This window comes from Coptis chinensis, chromosome 4, assembly GCF_015680905.1.
Source record: "Coptis chinensis isolate HL-2020 chromosome 4, ASM1568090v1, whole genome shotgun sequence".
In the NCBI taxonomy this organism is placed as follows: domain Eukaryota; kingdom Viridiplantae; phylum Streptophyta; class Magnoliopsida; order Ranunculales; family Ranunculaceae; genus Coptis; species Coptis chinensis.
In genome coordinates, this window is record NC_141459.1 from 38,540,446 (window position 1) to 38,558,995 (window position 18,550).

General features: G+C 36.5%; 1 protein-coding gene across 1 annotated transcript; it reads right to left on the reverse strand.

Annotated features, from left to right (window-relative positions):
- Positions 1-14,634: 14,634 nt before the first annotated feature.
- Positions 14,635-15,440, reverse strand: LOC147503434 (puromycin-sensitive aminopeptidase-like). Its single transcript, XM_086604835.1, has 4 exons — positions 15,359-15,440; positions 15,186-15,266; positions 14,929-15,112; positions 14,635-14,727 (listed from the first exon to the last, which is right to left on the reverse strand). Exons 1-4 carry the CDS (start codon positions 15,400-15,402, stop codon positions 14,635-14,637), a joined length of 402 nt encoding a protein of 133 aa, XP_086460961.1. The 5' UTR covers positions 15,403-15,440.
- Between the last annotated feature and the right edge of the window lie 3,110 nt (positions 15,441-18,550).

Here is an 18,550-nt window from a genome sequence, read left to right on the forward strand (position 1 = left end):
TTTAGAGTAGAAAGTTCGTTCCATTCCTAGTTCTTTAGTATTCAATGTTTCCTAAGGTGCATTATCTATCCAAAGTTAATGAGAGTATGGACAGAAATTATTATACTACTACGATGTCAATTCAAATACTAAACAAGATAAGAATAACCCATGAAGTATGAAATGTTAAATTGACACTATGATAAGGAATTATGGGGATTGATTCCACCTTAACTTCGACTTAATTAACTAGCGAAGATTAGATTAAGTAATCAGTTGCATTGCTTTAAGCATAACAATTGGGTGTTCCTAATCCCTAATTGTTCATGGTAATCTCTACCACCTAACAATTAGCATGTGAATCAATCAAACCCATTTTCATGGTGAACTAATTACTTTCTAGATTGGAATGGAAAATTACGACTATTCTATGCTAGCAACAATCAAGCTTTCATCAAGGCTTCCTCAAACCCCTATAATGGAAATTTAGCCTAGAGTCATTAAACTATCATTTCCAATTGAATTTAAACAAGACATGATATAAAAATTCTAAATTTGCTTATTTGAATTCAAATGTAAATCTAATCATGCAAGAATTAATTGAAACTAGTAATGACAAATAACTAAATCTATGAATTGAAACTAAATAATTAATGGAAAATGAAACTAGATTATGAAGAACTAACTAACTTTATTGATCTAATGAAGAAATAACAATTGATTCAATAACTAATTTAAAATAAGGTAAATAAAACTAATTAATTAATGGAGTCTAAATCTAGATCTCAAACTATTCACTAATGGCTACCTAAAAAACTAGCATGCTTAAAGAGTTAAGTCTTGTGTGTTGAAATGGAGGAGACTAGATCCACATTTTCGTGCATGGGCTGAGGAGCCATGTTTTGGGTCGGAAAATCGAGCCCAAAACCCAATCTCTTCAGTCCACAGAGCCCTTTCCAGCTAGATTTGACTTCAGTAGACTTTTCATCCACTTGTGCTCCTCTGATTCGGTCAAGGTTTGGACCATTGGAAAGATCTTTCCTGGTCAGTCGTTTTGATATAAGGTAGGCCCAATTCCGAGGTCTGAGTCCAAATATATGGCCTTGACTTTTGTGACTTTTTTATAAAGCTATTTCTACCCGCATTGACTTTGACTTTTCATCTTTGACCGAGCTTTTTAAAGGCTTTTTCTCCTTGAATATTGGCCTTTAATCACAGAACTCATTAACAACCAACCCTTGCTCCTTTATCTAGCAAAAGTGACACATTTATGCACATAATCGACTCCAATGCCTGAAATACATAAAAATACGTAATCAACAGTAACTCTTATTTATTACTCACATAATTGGTCTAAAAGTATTATTGTTAAGGGGTTAAAACTACAGTTTTGGGCTCTTATCAAACCACCCCCAAACAGCATTTTGTTTGTCCTCAAGCAAATATGAGAAATTAGAACAAATGACCAAAATGGAGTTCTAACTACTCTCGTTTCTCCGAGTGTGATTGCATTGACCATATGCAACAAGGCCTTAAACTACTAGGAATTCCCTAGTGGACGAGTTATAGCCTCGTGAGACTTTTCCAGTGAAGGTACTCACAAACTTCATCTATACTACAACGACTAAGAAATAAAACTATTGTTTTCTTCTTTATGTCTCAATTATCTATACATCTTACTAGTAATGAATACAAAATAATCGAGTCGAAACCTAAGCTAATATATGCATAATAATCAATCATCTACAAATAAACATATATACAATGAGTAATATTATGAAATGCACTAGTAGGTCCATTTCTGAAAACTCGGAATAGCGTCCTTAAGTAGGTCCTCACATAAATGTTAAGACAAAAACCACTCTGATTTTTCTGCTCAAGTTTTGTTACTCCAGTACGTAGTGGGCACACTTTACCTTACAATCTCAATGACACACAAGGAAACTGGAGTCGATCAAATACATCTGCCCCTTACTATCACACTAACCTATTCCTAATTGAGCTAGATTTCTTTATTAGGTGTTGCGGGGATCAGGAGATGGTTTAAGAAGGAAGGAAATTGATATTCAAAAAGGACAAGTCTGAGATAATAGGGTTTTCATATTACATAACTAGAGAAATCCTTGTTCTTTTGCTTCTACACTTTGTTTCCATCCTTAGCCTTTTTATTTTTCTTTGGCTTTCTGACTCCTTTTATTCTATTTTTGGAGTTTTTATTTTGTTTCTATTTTTATTTTTCTTTTCTTTTATTTTCTTTGGATGGAAATTTCTTTTCTTTTATTTTCTGAAGCAACTAACTAATTTTTGTTTACATAGGTTTTTCCTTTCTCTTTTCTTCACTCATTCTATAATGGGTAGGTTGATTTTTTATTTATTTTTATTTTGTTTTGTAAAAGGTTAAGGATTTGCGGTTTATGAAAGGCTAAAGAAAGGCTTAGAGGGGCGACTAGCGGAAAATAATTTCATAAGGTCTGAATTTCTGGCTATACCAATCCAAAGAGGGCCTAAATTCTCGCTTAGGATATGGTATAGTGATCAAGCAAGTGGACGTGTGATTTCTCTATCCGGATTTTACTTCTCCCTTGTGTCATTTCTCAAATATTTCACTCATATAAGGTCTTAGGCTATATTCTCACAGGATTTGTAGAATAAATACTCTAGCCTAGATTTCAGAAACTTTTTGCCAAACAATCATAGATACTCATGTAATATATTTATAGATAGATGCAAAGATTATTACCTACATATTAACCTAAGTTTCTAAAAACTATTCTCATGCAAAAGCTTCGTGAGACTTCTAGATTATTGAGACCATAGAGAAAGAAAACAATACTAATATTCCTAAGTGGATAGCATAAACTTTTTATTTTTTTTTTTTATTTTTTTTGAATTTTTACTAGAAAATAAGTGCATATTATACATATATATATATATCCTAACAGATGCCTTAATTACACGTGTTTCTATGCCCCCCAAATAAGAAGCATGTTTTGTCCTCAAAGTATTCAAATAAAAAGGGTAGAAAAATACCATGGAAATGTGTGAAATTCTGGAACATCTGCAAAACAAAGTTAAAACATACTAATATAGAAAAAGAAAAATAGATGCAACTCTATATGAGTTCCACCCGTTATGGGGTTAACAAGAATCAAATTGCTTGGGACATAAGAAAACACTAATTGAAACTAAAAACTGTAGGAACCGTTATTCAGAATGCAAAATTTCTACAAACCGTGAGAACCCACGCGCAGCGGAATCAATGGGGTTTCTCACGACTTTGGATAGAGAACATACCTTTTGAGAATCGGCTTGGATGTGGTCTCTGAGAATCAAAGCTTTATCAAATCTGAAATCAACCCCTTGATCTTCTGTTGTATTCCTTTAGAATAGATTGGACGTTGTGTGGACAACGATCTACCAATCCCCTTCTTTCTCACAAATATAGATCCAATTTTGGATCTATCTTTCCTTGCCTCTTTTTCTAATACTGTGAATAATCAATTTCGGCCAGAGAGAGATTATTCTATTTATAGGCTACAACAGGGACCATGAGGAGAAATTAGGGTTGGGCCTCCTGACGGGCTTGGGCTTCCTATGTTCGCCCCGAACACACGGCCCAAGTCCGTCAACAAATGGCTTATTCCACTAAAGGCCATTATTGCACTACCGTTCTAATCCCAAATTAAGTGTCAGCGTTTATGGGCTCCATATTATATGCTCGTTGATCTCCCCATGTTTAAGATATCGAATGTCCGTTAATTAAGTCAAGTTACTGACAACTACATTAATCAACTTCTTACGTTCTTGAGTAGTACCACTCAACCTCATTGTCATGTCGGAATAAATCTACCTGCAGGGTTTACATGACAATCTTTTTGAGCTCCTCAACGGGACATCATCAACCTGACTTCTTGCGGGACATGGATTCCTTTCATAATCAATAACACACCTTACATACAATGTCATTATCCAATCCATCGAGTTTGTTGATTCACAAATGAATCTCACTCATTGATGATTTAAAGCAATGTACAATGCATGTAAGTGCCCGTTATTATATCCGGATTAGGAGGACAAACATCCATAATAACAGAGGTGTTTGTTCTCTTATATAGTCAGTATAAGGAGAAACAACCTCACTTGGTCCTGTTCAATACACACAAAGTGTACTAGTGTAATCCTATAGTCAAGATAGACTAATACCAGATTATACTACAACCGTACTAATGGTTTGTCCAAATCCATCTAGGTTGTGAACGATTGCTTATACTTGATAAGGTACTGATGATATGATCTTCTGTATGTTCACACCATATCATCTACAACATAAAGTATTAAACACATGCATATTACTAATAACATATATAATATGCATAACATTTGCCCATATGATTCTCATTCAAAAAATGAAGAATTAGAGTTAATACAAAAGTAATGCTTTTAGTATATAACCCTATCAAAAACTTACCTTATCTCCCGCGTTTAAGTGTCATCCTCATCCTCTTCTATAAAGAAATGAGGTTCATTAAATCCCTGCCACCATGGTAACTTGCCAAGCTTCACGCCATTTATCATCTACAATCACTAACCTGTTTAACGCCACTTGGTCAGATGGGGTGTAAAGGGCAACCCAATGAGGTTGCATCTGCCATCCCGGCCAAGTCATAACACGGAAAGATCGAATAATACAATTGGTGGGTCTCACAATATCGACCCCAACCCAATCCATGAAACGGGCACAAAAACAAGGGAAGAAACATAGCATAATACGACAAACTAAAATAGGCATAAGAAGGTACTTATGCCTCATACTCTGGGCTCGTGCTAAACTAGACATTAATGTCTTGGGAAGGTCATATAGCAGGTGTCCCTCAACTAGAGCAAGAAAAACATCGCAAGTGGTGTCATTCGCAGAAGAAAAACACTACTCCCCTAATATGTTTAACATGATAAAGAACATGACCGTGCCCACGTTAAGGGACAAGCTACCAATGGCTACGTTATATGTCCCTTGGTCCTCTAAACGGAAAATACCGGCCCCATAATTCTCATGCAAAAGTGCATAGTTGTAGGCAGAGAAATTATCAACTATCTAGCCCCATGGGTCTTGAATCTCAGCAGGCATAGGAAGCTTAACAACAAAAGCCAACAAGAACTGTTGATGGAGAATTTACAATGGTCATAAAAATACGAGGTAAGTGCAGGAGAGTAAAGTTTATCAGAACTTACCATTAAAATTTTCATCCTGCTTGTATGATTACTTCGCGAAACCACGCACCATAGGTGTCACTTTGGAACAAGTCTTCAAAAGACTATTCCGGTATGATACGAGGGGATGTCATCACCAGACTACTCTCTAGAACAGCTGCAAACGATCCTAGAACAACCCACAAAAAATTGGAATTTTTCATGCCTACGGATGTCAGAGCGCGGGGGGTGCTCAAACTATGCCTGGGTAGGGCGAAGGGTGCTCTCAGGCTATGATCGAGTTTCGGGGACTTAGGCGCAGGGCGCGCTCACTTTTTGCCTGGGATGGGCGTAGGTCGCACTCAGGTGAATTTCGAGTTACAGATGGGCAAGCGCAGGTGGCACTCAACTGAGGCGCAGGCGCGCTCCGTGCAGCTTAATTGCTGAAGTGAAGACAAAAAAAGGAAAAATTGGGAGTGAAAGGTGAGAGATAAAAGTAAGATATGTGGGTTTTGTGTGGAGAATGAAGGAAGTTTATATAGGGTTTGGGTTTCCAAACCAAATCGGCAAGTTGCTAAAAAGGTTTAAGGCAATTGCCGGAAACAAAATATTTCCAAATCCGAAAACGGAAACAACCCATATTCTTTATTCCAAAACAAACCTAATATCTTTTAGGTTGAATTTAGGATAGTAATTGCCTAACTCATTGAGATTTTATCGTACCATAACATCTAATCATAGGCATGCCAATATCGACAATATTTCCAACAATCACCACAAAACTACTTCTAAAATTGTGGATCATATAAAAATCATGCTAGCCCAAACAATTTAGGAAGGTGGGATTAACATAAAAATCAACGCATTATTTGAAAAGAACCATATTAAATTAAGATCGAAATTCAAATTAAGATTAACTACTGAATTCAAATTTAGCTATTGAATTCAACCACTTAACATCCAAACTAATAAAAATAATAAAACAACTAAATAACATCGAAACAACAAATTTTTCTAAACAACTAGCCACGTGATGAAGATAGACCCTGAGATGGAGATTGGGCCTGGGATGAAGATGGGGCCTGAGATGAAGAAGGGCCCGAGCTATCCGTCCTTTGGCGACGACGCTCATGCTTCTCAGACTCATCTGAAACATAACCCTCCAGGGGTGGCATGCGTCGTAGAATCTCTACTTGGAACAGGTGTTGTGCTTCCATTTCTACCTTCATCTCTGTATAATGCGCATCCTATCGCTGAAGGAGAGTCTCCATGTTACACAAGAGATCCTCCTGACCCTTGTCGAGCATTTCAAAATTCGTCTGAAGGTTCTTTTGTTTATTTCAAATTATAATCTGCCTATCCCGTACATCTTCACAAATACCATAAATGAAACGCAGGCTACTATGCAGCACTGACATGCGTTCTAACTCAGAAGTACACCTTTCCAAGGCATCTTCATCCAAACATGTCATATCCTTTATTTCCTCATCCGAATCAACCACTCTATCCTCTGGAAATTTCCAAGTCCTTTGGATACACTCCGTATAAATAATTGCATTTGAATGCAATTTCAACATAGTCCGCTCAGTTCTTGATTTCCCCCCAAAGACAACATTATCTTCGTAATTAAAGCAGGAAATGGTGTAATACTCTTCCCAACTCCTCTAATCATATTTATCAAAAACTCGAGGATACATAATTCATACCTCTTCTGCTGCAATATCCAGAGAATGTGCAGACATGTCAAACTGATGTCGCTCACTTTCTCCTTCCCGATGACGTTTTTACCAATCCATTGAGCTACAACCAGTTGGTTGGTTTGCAAAGATGACTGTCGAGCACAATGAAAATTCGGATTGTATTGACCCTCAATGACAGTGTATTTCATTAATGTAGGAACTCCAGTATATTGGGATTCCTACAAGGTGGCTTCGAGGTGGAGTTCAAGCGTAATACCTAAAATCTCAGCCAACAACTCTCTCGATACTTCTCTCCTAGTCCTAGCCACCTTCATGAAAATTTTCTGACCCTCCAACTCTCTCTTCTTATAGAATTGTTCGACCAAATCGGAGTGGTAGTAATCATCTATCGAGTACCACAACCTATTCTAATTCCTCCTAATCATCTCGTCACGAAAAAACGGAGTAAAGCGGGCGGCAGTAAAAGCTTGTTCCGGCAAAATTCTTCGTCTGAGAGCCATTGAAGTTTTGAAATGATTTGTGGGTTTGAATAAGGTGGAGGAGTCGAGTTTGAAGCAAACTCACTAAATAGTTGGGAGGAGGCGCAGTGGTGGTTCGATTATTTTTATAGTTTGGTGATTTTTTGTTTATTTTTGGTGGTTCAAAAGGTTGGGAATGGTGGTAGAGATGTTTTGGAGAAGTTTTGTAGTGGGTGAAACTAGTTTGGCGTGGTGTTGTTTAGGTTTTCTATTTATTTTTTATTTTGTTTATGGTTTAAAATTTGGTAATGGCGGAATTGGAAAGATGAAGAAGAAGAATGCGATGCGTTCTTGGGTTATACTGTTGACTTGGGCCCAAGCCCAATTCGCTTTCCAAAATGCCCATTTTTGTCCCTAAGCGTGCAAAAATTAAAATTGGGATTCTTGACTCGTTACCAGTCCGATTTTTGTGAGTGAGATATGGAAATGATCAGGAGAGAATTTCCAATTCAATGACCCATGAAACAATCTATTCAAATTATGGGTGACATATAAGAAGATGGAAAACACCTCGAAGTGCGTGCATAATATAAGTTATGCGAACGAATAAAATCTAAATTCATAGATAATGTCAACCCGAATCAAAATATGATTAAATGGTATAAGAAACAAAAATGGAAAGTTTAGCAATCACGGATGGAAAACCAACACCCCACCCCCAAACAAATTTTTGGCAATGAAGATTAGGAAATTTGTTTTACACGTGGGTCTTTTATAGTCAGATTCCTGAGACTTCCTAGATTACTATTTTTATGGATTTGATATTTTTACTTTTTATGAAAAAGATTTAATATAAGAAAAATAATAAAGCAATAAATGCATAATTCACACCATAGAGAAACATGACTAAAAAATTGAGAAAATATGCAAGAGTAGAAAACGTGAATTATGTTAACTGTGGACATAGAATCCGGTACTTACAGCCACACACTCCATACGGAAGGACCGGTTACATGAATGGTGCACTTTCCAATATATGAAAGTGAAAGGAAGTACACCAAACACAAAATGAGTCTTTTATAGTCAGATACTAAAGACTATATTTAAAACATATGTATATAATGAACATGCAGTTTTCCATATATCAACAACCTAAAGAGTTGTGGGTCTTTCCATAAATAAATAACATGAAATGCACCTCCAAACAGAATCAAGCACCAAGAGTTTCTACGACGCAACTTAGTGAAATTAAAACGAAGTCTGATAGATCTAGAACGTAACCGAGAATGCACCTACATCTTCATCTTTGAACGAGAAGGTGTCCAAATGAATGATCGTAAGAAAATGAATGTTTGTGGAAGATATGTTGGGTATGGATAAGTTTCAGAAGTAAGGAATGGAAGAAATGAGATTGTGGGTTTATCACAAAACTCATTCATGGTGTAGGTAGGAACTGTCTCAATTCTAAAAATGAAGGTGTCAAGTGCATTTCCCTTGGGAGCTATTTCAGTATTAGGAAGGTTTAGAAAATCATTAAGCACAGAAGAAGCAAGAGGGTCAAGCGCCAACTTAAGGTTCCTTTGAAAGGTGGAGGGCGGGGAACATTAATGGAAGGTGAATAAGTAACAGGATGATATGAGGTAGGTAAATGGCGCTCACCTAATGATCTCAGTTCTAAATCATCAGAATCTTTTAAATATGCAAGACATTCCTCAATAGGTGGGTTATAAGAATCACTGGGATAGAGTTTGAAAAATTCTTCTTCTGTCATGGCGTCGAGGGATGGATGGGTGTTGATAAGTGGGGACTCGCGAGGTGGCACAGAAGAGTTGCAAAAGAGTTGAAGGAAATCTTCCTCAATTTCATCTACGTCCAAGGAGTCCTTGTCGAAATTAGAACTTCCGAAGGAAATAAATTGGTGCATATGATTATCAGGAAATGTGTTGGTAAAATACTCTTGAGCTAAGCTCTCTATCATGCTAACTTCTCCATCGATATTCTTATCAAAAAATTGTTTTATCGTTTTGAAAACATTGACCATCGCGACAGTTTATAAGCGCGTTGGCATTTTCCAAGAAAGAACGCCCTAAAATAATCTGAACAGAGTCGTTAGCGACTTCTATATCGAGGATAACAAAATCCGCAGGATAGTAGAAATCCTGAACCTTAACAAGCACGTTTTAAACTACACCTTTAGGATACTTGATAGACCGATCAGCTAATTGCAACGTCATTTTTGTAGGTTGTATCTCTTGTAGACCTATTTGTTTATATAAATAATAAGGGAGTAAGTTAACACTCGCCCCCAGGTCTAATAAATCAGTGGTCGTGTGAGTATCCCCTAAGATGCATTGTACAGTAGGACGACCAGGGTCCTTGTACTTAACGATTCCATTGTGTTTAGTTAAAGTTGGAAAATGTTCTGTTAAAAAGGCATCTTTAGGAATATTTGTCTTAGTGCACAACTCTTTGAAAAACTTAGCATGGTGAGGTAACTTTTTAATTGCTTCAAGAAAAGGTAAGTTTATAGTTAGATTTTTAAAAACTTTCCTAATCTCATCGTAATTTGTATCCTTGTTCAACATAGCTAATCTTGGGGAAACGGTGGTTTCTCTCTATATTTCACATATGGATCAACAGGATGCCTAACCTTGGCTTTCTGTTTCTTAGGTTGTGGTTTAACTGGTACCTCTACAGGGGTAGGATCTTCAGTTTCTACGTTGGTATCTAGTACAATATCTAGTGTAGGGACCACTAGTGGGGTAACTATAGGCATAGTTACGTTGTTATCAACCACTCTGCCAGAACGGAGAGTGGTGATAGAATTTAGCTCACCTTTACGTTTGCATTTTCTGTACTAGTATTACCATTTACTTCAAAGGCTGTGTTTGTTGTTTTAGGGTTAGGTATTGCTTGACCTGGAAACACACCTTTGGGTTGTACTTTCTCTTGTTCTAACTGCTGTAAGGAAAGTTGGATGGCTTGTAAAATCTGTTGTTAGGTTTGCATAAAGGTGTCGAAACGATCCGGTTGTGGAGGAGTGTTAGCTATAGGTTGTGTGACAGGAACCATGTCACGTTGATTATTAATGGATGGATTTTGATAGTTATTATTTGCCAGAATGATTCCTCTATTAGCATTATAATTATTATTGTTATAATTATTATAATTACCCTGACCTTGTCCTTGTCGTGGTGGAGCTTGGTTGTTATAATTATTATAATTACCTTGACCTTGTCGTGGTGGAGCTTGGTTATAATTGTTTGTTGGCCTAACATTTTGATTATTAAACCCTAGAGGTGTTCCTTGTTGATTATTTCTCCAACTAAAGTTGGGATGTTGTCTCCAAGGGGCGTTAGGAATATGATAACTATTAATTGAGTAAACATTATCTTGTTATGATGCTTGTTGTTCATAAGTGAAAGGACAATAGGAGTCGGGATGCTCTAGACTCAAACAGAAATTACATGGATTGGAGTTGACATTCATGACGGGGATAGGCTTTTGTTGAACATAAATAGCCTCTACCTTTTTAGTGAGAGATTCGATTAAATTTTTAAGGTCAGGATCGGGTTTCATCTCAAACATACCGGCGGCCTTGATTGTTGTAGAAGAATTAGCGGAGCGGGAGATATCGTCACTACCCACCCACCAATTATTATTATGCTTTGTTTGATCTTCTAAAAATTTATAAGCCTCTGAGGCTCCTTTCCTGAGGAAACTACCCCCATTCATTATGTCAAGGACTTCTTTATGGTGGTGTAAAAGTCCTTTGAAAAAGGCACGAACTAACGTGTCTTTCGCAAGGTTATGGTGTGGATACTCTATAAGAAGATCGGTGAAATGATTCCAAGCCTCTGAAAATGATTCATGAGGATTCTGTCGAAAGAAATGAATCTTGGGAAGCATTTCATTTGTCTTCAGTGGTGGGTAAAAGTGTTCCATAAATAGTTGAACAAGTTTGGCCCATGAGTCCACAGAATTAGGGGCTTGGGCAGTTAACCAAGACGCCGCCTTATCGGGTAAGGTGAAAGGAAACACCCTCAATTTAATTTGTTCAGCACCAACCGTAGGATAGTGGAATGTAGTAAGGACTTGGATAATCCTACGCATGTACTGATAAGGTTTTTCATGGTCTAACCCATGAAAAACAGGTAACAAATTAAACATATTTGGGGGGATTCGGAAATCCCCCACTCGGTCTGATAGAATGATGCAAGATTTTGGGTTATCGTTCAAGGCTTTGTAAAAGTCAGAGAGAGGAGACTCTCTTTCTTCAGCCATTATTTCAGATGTGGTGTGTGGTATACTAGATGGTGTGTGTGTTGACGCTCACAATAGATTACGTTAGTCGTTTTTTCTCTACTTGGCCTTAATCTCATGAAAAGCTAAGTCCAATATTGAAGAAACACGACAACAATTAAAACAACCTTGATATGCTAGTATAAGAACTCCTCTGACAGAAGATTCGAGGAGTGGAAGAAAGAAGAACTTGAATGCCTCCTTGCTTCGCGTATGAATAGCGTCTTGTTTACGCTAGCTCAGTGTATTTAACGAGTTAAAAACACTTAATAACTTAAAGTAATGGAAATTTGAACTAACCAGTGAAAATCGGGCGGTTCAGAATAGGGCGCGGGGTGCGCTTAGGTTAAGCCTTGTGAGGGCGCGGGTGGCGCTCAGGTGAAACTCAAGTTCTAGGCGCTTCAGCGTGGGGGGCGCTCGATTTATGCCTTGGTAGGGCGTGGGTCGCGCTTAGGTGAAACTCGAGTTCCAGGCGCTTCAGCGCGGGGGGCTCTCGAACTTTGCCAAGGCGCGGGTCGCGCTCAAAGTCCAAGTCAAGTTCCAGGCGCTTCAGTGCTAGGGGCACTTGAAGTTTGGCTTGTAAGGGAGCGGGCCACGCTCAGGCTTGTTCTTTGAAAAATTTTAAGTTTCTGAACCAAACAATCACTGTTAGAAACAAACAAAGGTGGGTGGGTTTAATGGGACTTTGGGAAGACTAACAATACTAAAGAAAACAATACTAAAGGGAACTAAGATGGCAGCGGCGCCATTTGATAAAAGTATAATGATAGTTTTACCTACGAATAAGTGATTAAAGTCAACGCAAGTAAAACTAACACTATTTACGATGCTAATTATCAAAGTTTTCTACTCTCTTGTCAATGCAATACGTTTAGAGTAGAAAGTTCGTTCCACTCCTAGTTCTTTTGTATTCAATGTTTCCTAAGGTGCATTGTCTATCCAAAGTCAATGAGAGTTTGGACGGAAATTTTATACTACGATATCAATTCAAATACTAAACAAGATACGAATAACTTCCCAAGTATGAAATGCTAAATTGACACTATAAAGGAATTAGGGGGGATTGATTCTACCTTAACTCGACTTAATTAACTAGCGAAGATTCGTCGTAATCCGAATTACAATGCTTTTGTATAGCAATTGGGTGTTCCTAATCCCTAATTGTTCATGGTAATCTCTACCAACTAACAACTAGCATGTGAAGCAATCAAACCCATTCTCATGGTGAACTAATTACTTTCTAGATTGAAATGGAAAATTACGACTATTCTACACTAACAACAATCAAGCTTTCATCAAGGCTTCCTCAAACCCCTCTAATGGAGGTTTAGCCTAGAGTCATTAAACTGTCATTTTCAATTGAATTTAAACAAGACATGATATAAAGATTCTAAATTTGCTTATTTGAATTCAAATGTAAATCTAATCATGCAAGAATTAATTGAAACTAGTAATGACAAATAACTAAATCTATGAATTGAAACTAAATAATTAATGAAAAATGAAACTAGATTATGAAGAAGTAACTAACTTTATTGATCTAATGAAGAAATAACAATTGATTCAATAACTAATTTAAAACAAGGTAAATAAAACTAATTAATTAATGGAGTCTAAATCTAGATCTCAAACTATTCACTAATGGCTACCTAAAAAACTAGCATGCTTAAGAGTTAAGTCTTGTGTATTGAAATGGAGGAGACCAGATCCACATTTTCGTGTATGGGCTGAGGAGCCATGTTTTGGGCCGGAAAATCGAGTATAAAACCCAATCTCTTCAGTCCATAGAGCCTTTTTAGCTGGATTTGACTTCAGTAGACTTTTAATCCACTTCTTCTCCTCTGATTAGGTCAATATTTGGACCATTAGAAAGCTCTTTCCGAGCCGGTCGTTTTGACATAAGGTAGGCCTAATTCCGAGGTTTGAGTCCAAAGATATGGCCTCCGGAAATTCTGCTGACTTTTGTGCATTGTTTCTGCCCGCGTTGACTTTGACTTTTTAGCTTTGACCGGTCTTTTTAAAGGCTTTTTCTCCTTGAATATTGGCCTTTAATCACATAACTCCTTAGCAACCAACCCTTGCTCCTTTATCTCACAAAAGTGACACATTTCTGCATATAATCGACTCCAATGCCCAAAATACATAAAAGCAAATAATTAGCATTAAATCTTACTCACATAATTGGTCTAAAAGTATTATTGTTAAGGGGTTAAAACTACAGTTTTGGGCACTTATCAAGTTACAATACTATTTTCATACTAACACGAATTTGAGCAATAATAACTTATTAAAAAAAAAAGGTGGACAAGCAATAATTAATAAAATGATAAAAGGCATAATTCGTGTATCACATACCTTCATTGCACCATTAGTAGCAATATCACTTAACGATAATGTAGTCAAGAAAGTGCACAAGCCACAAAAGGAGACTAACAATAACGAGTCCAGTATGCTAGCCATACCAACTATCCTGAAAAGGGAAGAGGGTAGTATTTTTCCATTAACACTACTAGAGAGTACGTTTAAAAAATGAAAAAACAACAACAACAAAAGCAAAAAAATTGTATCAAAGACAGAACCTCAGTTGTTTGTTCTCCTTACCATTCTTGCCTGAATCCCTTATGAATGACGTCAGCCACAAGAGTTCTCACTTTACAACCCTTTATATTGTATGTCATACCACCTATTTTGTTCTTCAAATCATTTTTAATACCTTATCCAAGGTTAAATTCCTTTCCCGTCATTGTCTCTTTCGTAGGATACATACATACTAATCTCTCTTCAAACAGGTGAATCATTTGACAGGATTAGTTGTATCATATCCACAAGAAGGTTCCTATACAATGATCAAAATCCTAACTGACCATATATTACAACCCTTAACATTCTTTCTTGATTTCTGAAAATAGAATTGGACACACCAACTGATCTACTAACTTATACATGCAAAGTCTACCATTACGGACTAATACGGATAATAATTAATAGCATATGGTAGATGTTATTTACTAAGAAAATCGGATAAAATAGATGATTCCCATTATATTTTGCAAGCATGGTACAAATACACCCATCAAAGTCCCCAATTTAATTCCAGCTGGCTGCAAGATAAATCATATTTCATCCATCAAAAACACATGGAAAAGATTTTAAAGTCAGCAAAAGTGCAAAACTACAATATATTTTATATTTTGACTGGTAATCCCTAATTACATCAGGGTACCTCTTGGGTAACGCCTTCCAAACTAACCATAAGATTGAATTCTAACACAGTTTCTCATCGATAAACAATTAGAACTGACCTTCTTTACTTGAAGAACTACAGTGTCAACTGGATGGCCATTTGGCGTAAGTGACTCAAGCAACCCTTCATGGTACACAGACATGAGAGGAATGTCCTTTCCATTGGATTCGAGGAGACCAACTGCCAAAGGTATGAACATGGGTACTTTCACTTGCTGGCCAAGGGTTGGAGGAACCTCTTGACTGGAAAAAGATAAATCATAAACATAATTGAAACTACAAACATTCCTACTGTATATAACGACATTATGTGTACCTAAATCTCAAGGAATAAGTGTTGGCTTCGGGACAAAAAGATGATGTAACCTTCACAATAGGCGTGCCCGCTTGAGAGTACCTATAATATATGATTACATTACAAAACCAAAAGCACCAACAATAATGTTAACAAGTAGAGACTGAACATAACAAGAAGGGGCGCGGACATACCATAATAAGAAATTCTGGAAGTTCGCATCATTTGGATCCTGCATGGAAGTAAAAAAATCTTCACAAGTATCAGCCTATCCATCATGCCTCTTAAAGTAGAGATCCATTCCCTGGAACACATAGAGAGTACGTCATCACTCCATAAAAAACAGTTAGTACAATAACATCATTCGGAAGTAGCACAGAATCCACATTTGTGTAAATGTACATATAGCTATAATGCGACAAGATAAACATTTCAGGTTCAGGAAAATCCATGTTCATACTTTTCGAAAGCCTCGACTCCCACAAATACAAATGACCAATCAAATAATGCAAACTATAATTATCAAACTAATTCCTAAAAATTATCAAGTAGTAGTTAGAACTAATGAGTAACAGTATTTGGTTCTGACATAAAAGGAAATACAAAAAAATGTGAACTAAATACCGTGTTATAGCAGTAGATCATCTGCTTCACTCCCAAACTTTGATATATTTTAAAAAGTGAAAATTTTAATTGCAATACCCTATACTCTTCCCTTTCCCCTCCTCCTTTATATGGGCTTGGGACCGGCATTGTAAAGCTAGCGACAACTTTACAAAGGCGGAATTAAAAAGTGTTGGCCAGCAAGAAGCAATAGAGAACAATCAGTATGGATATATGAATAATGATCAGTTCTAAAAACTACAAACGGATCAATAACAAAGCTAAGAAAAATAAAGAAAAGAGATACATATAGCACCAAGTAGAAGAATTTAAACCATTCACCATTCATTGAGTCCAATTCCAACTAACATAACTACCCAAACACGCATAATTAAAAGGTCTTCAAAATTTAAGTGTTTTCAAACAACAAAAGACTAGCTCTTAAAATTGAGCGCACATCACAACTTAATTATGGAATTGGTGGGCCAAGCCACAAAACTAGAGACAACATCTTCTATCGTCTTCAAAGCGTTATTCCCCCTAACAAGCAGTGCATCCTTTTGAATTGCAACTTCAACATAAACCTTTGAATAATCCAGGCCTAAAGGCTTAGTATGTATTGTAGTTGCTAGATCATCAGTATACCATAATCCTTCTGCCACGACATCTTCAGGAATAAGTCTAAACAGCTTGCACTTCACAATTTTGGATTTAGTACCCTGTATGAAAACAAAAAGATATACTTACATGACTCTAGAAATTCACATGTTAAATGAAATAGCATTTAGCAAGGATAACATACGGAAATCAGATTTTGATTGCTTTGGGCAGATGGACTTTGATGGTCACATTGAGCCTGATGAGTAGGTCTTTGCGTAGATACAACTTTGGATTTAGCCCCACCCTATACGAAAACATGAAAGGGAAAACAAAAAAAAAGCCATGAAATTTTCAAATTTAATGAAATAGGATTTAACATGGAAAACTTACTGAATTTTGATTGCTTGGGGCAGATGGACTTTGGTGGTCATGTTGACCCTCAAGAGATCTTTCAATAGACACATCATTCGATTTAGTCCGTCCTTGTACGAAAACATATAAGGAAACAATAATATAAATGTAAATATAAGAATTTGAATTTGATTTTTTTTTTAAAAAATAGAATCCAACATTGTATACATACATAATTCAGATTGTGATTGCTTTGGGAAGATGGATTTTGAGGGTTCATTGCCACCTCTGGAGAAGATTGAATAGATGAATGGTTTGGCTGAAAATAATTTTGATGTTAGTAAATCAAAACAAAAGTATATATGGAATCCCCAAACAAATTTGAATACCTCTCCACTATTCAATAGTTTGGCAACAAGTTTCTTGACAGAAGACATTTCTTCCAATACAACATCATATTTCTCTTGCAATTCACTCATCCTCCCATTGCATTGTTGGATACCATACAAAGTAGATGGAGTAACTCCATATCCCACTCCACGCGCACGCCCATTAGGATCAGGACCTAAAACTTGTGAGAGGGCATCTCCTCTTCCACATTCTATATCACAGTCTATTTCATTCAACTTATCCTATAACAACAACAACAACAACAATAATAAAAAATATAACTAGAGTCGCATTGAAATCGAATAAGCATGCCTTTTATCTTAGAAAATATTTTATGAACAGTGAACGACATACTATTTTCTCTTTAGCAAACTCATTTACTGGTTCTCCATTTTTCCTCTTATGGCCTGCAACCCATACAGTACCTCTTGTAACAGGCTTACCAATCTTACCCTTTTTACATCTCTACAGAACAAGTAAATAAAACATTTCACATATATATATTAAGTACTCTTAAGGGGAAAAATCTTCACAAGTCAAAAATAGATCATTCAATTACCAACTCATCTTCCAATCTTGCATAACCTTTACGACTACAAGTATGGGGCATCTTGTGGTGTTGAACTGCCTTCTTCCCATTTTCCCTTAGTTTCTACAAACAAATAATATATGAGTCTTGATATGCAAAATGGATTTTATAACCCATATAATGTATGATGAATACCTTGTATCGTTCGCGTGAACAATTTGTAACAAATGCTTTCCAATCAGGTAGCTTTACATCAGTTGGGTAATGCGCAATTCTAGCTTGGTCAATATCATATGCATCATAAATTCTTGATCTCAATTTTGTTTTGAACCCATGCTAGAGCTTCCCAATAGACTTAAAAGTCTATTTTCTAGCATGTTCTGGTGCTACAAAATGTTGCTGTAAAAAGATGCATAAACAAATATTACTACATTTCTTCAATAATATATAACTTGCCATGTAGATAAAGAAATTTACCTTTATAATTGTCCATATTTTGTCTTTAATCTCAGGTGTTACTTTATGCCAAGTAGGATAGCCAATTGGAGCGCGATTCCTTGCTACTTTGCCCAAGTAACTGTTGTATAAGTTCGAATTAGGACCTATAGGTAGACCTTTTTCATTAAAGTCAAGCACAAGATTTTTTAAGCTTTTTGGATCCAATTGATTCAGTTTCGTCGGCCCCCTAGTGTTGGTTGGCTGAGGATCATTCGAACCTTCTGATGCATTACCTTCTCCTTCGTAGTCATTTTCATAGTGGTATTTTAACCATTCGTCATCTTCCATTTCTAGGTCATGATTTCCATTTTGTTGTTCACTTGGTAGCTTTTCCATATCCTGATTTTTATTTGGTTGATCCCTTGGCAACCTTTCCACTTCTTGAACTTTCTTACCATAAACTTTATTTGGACTT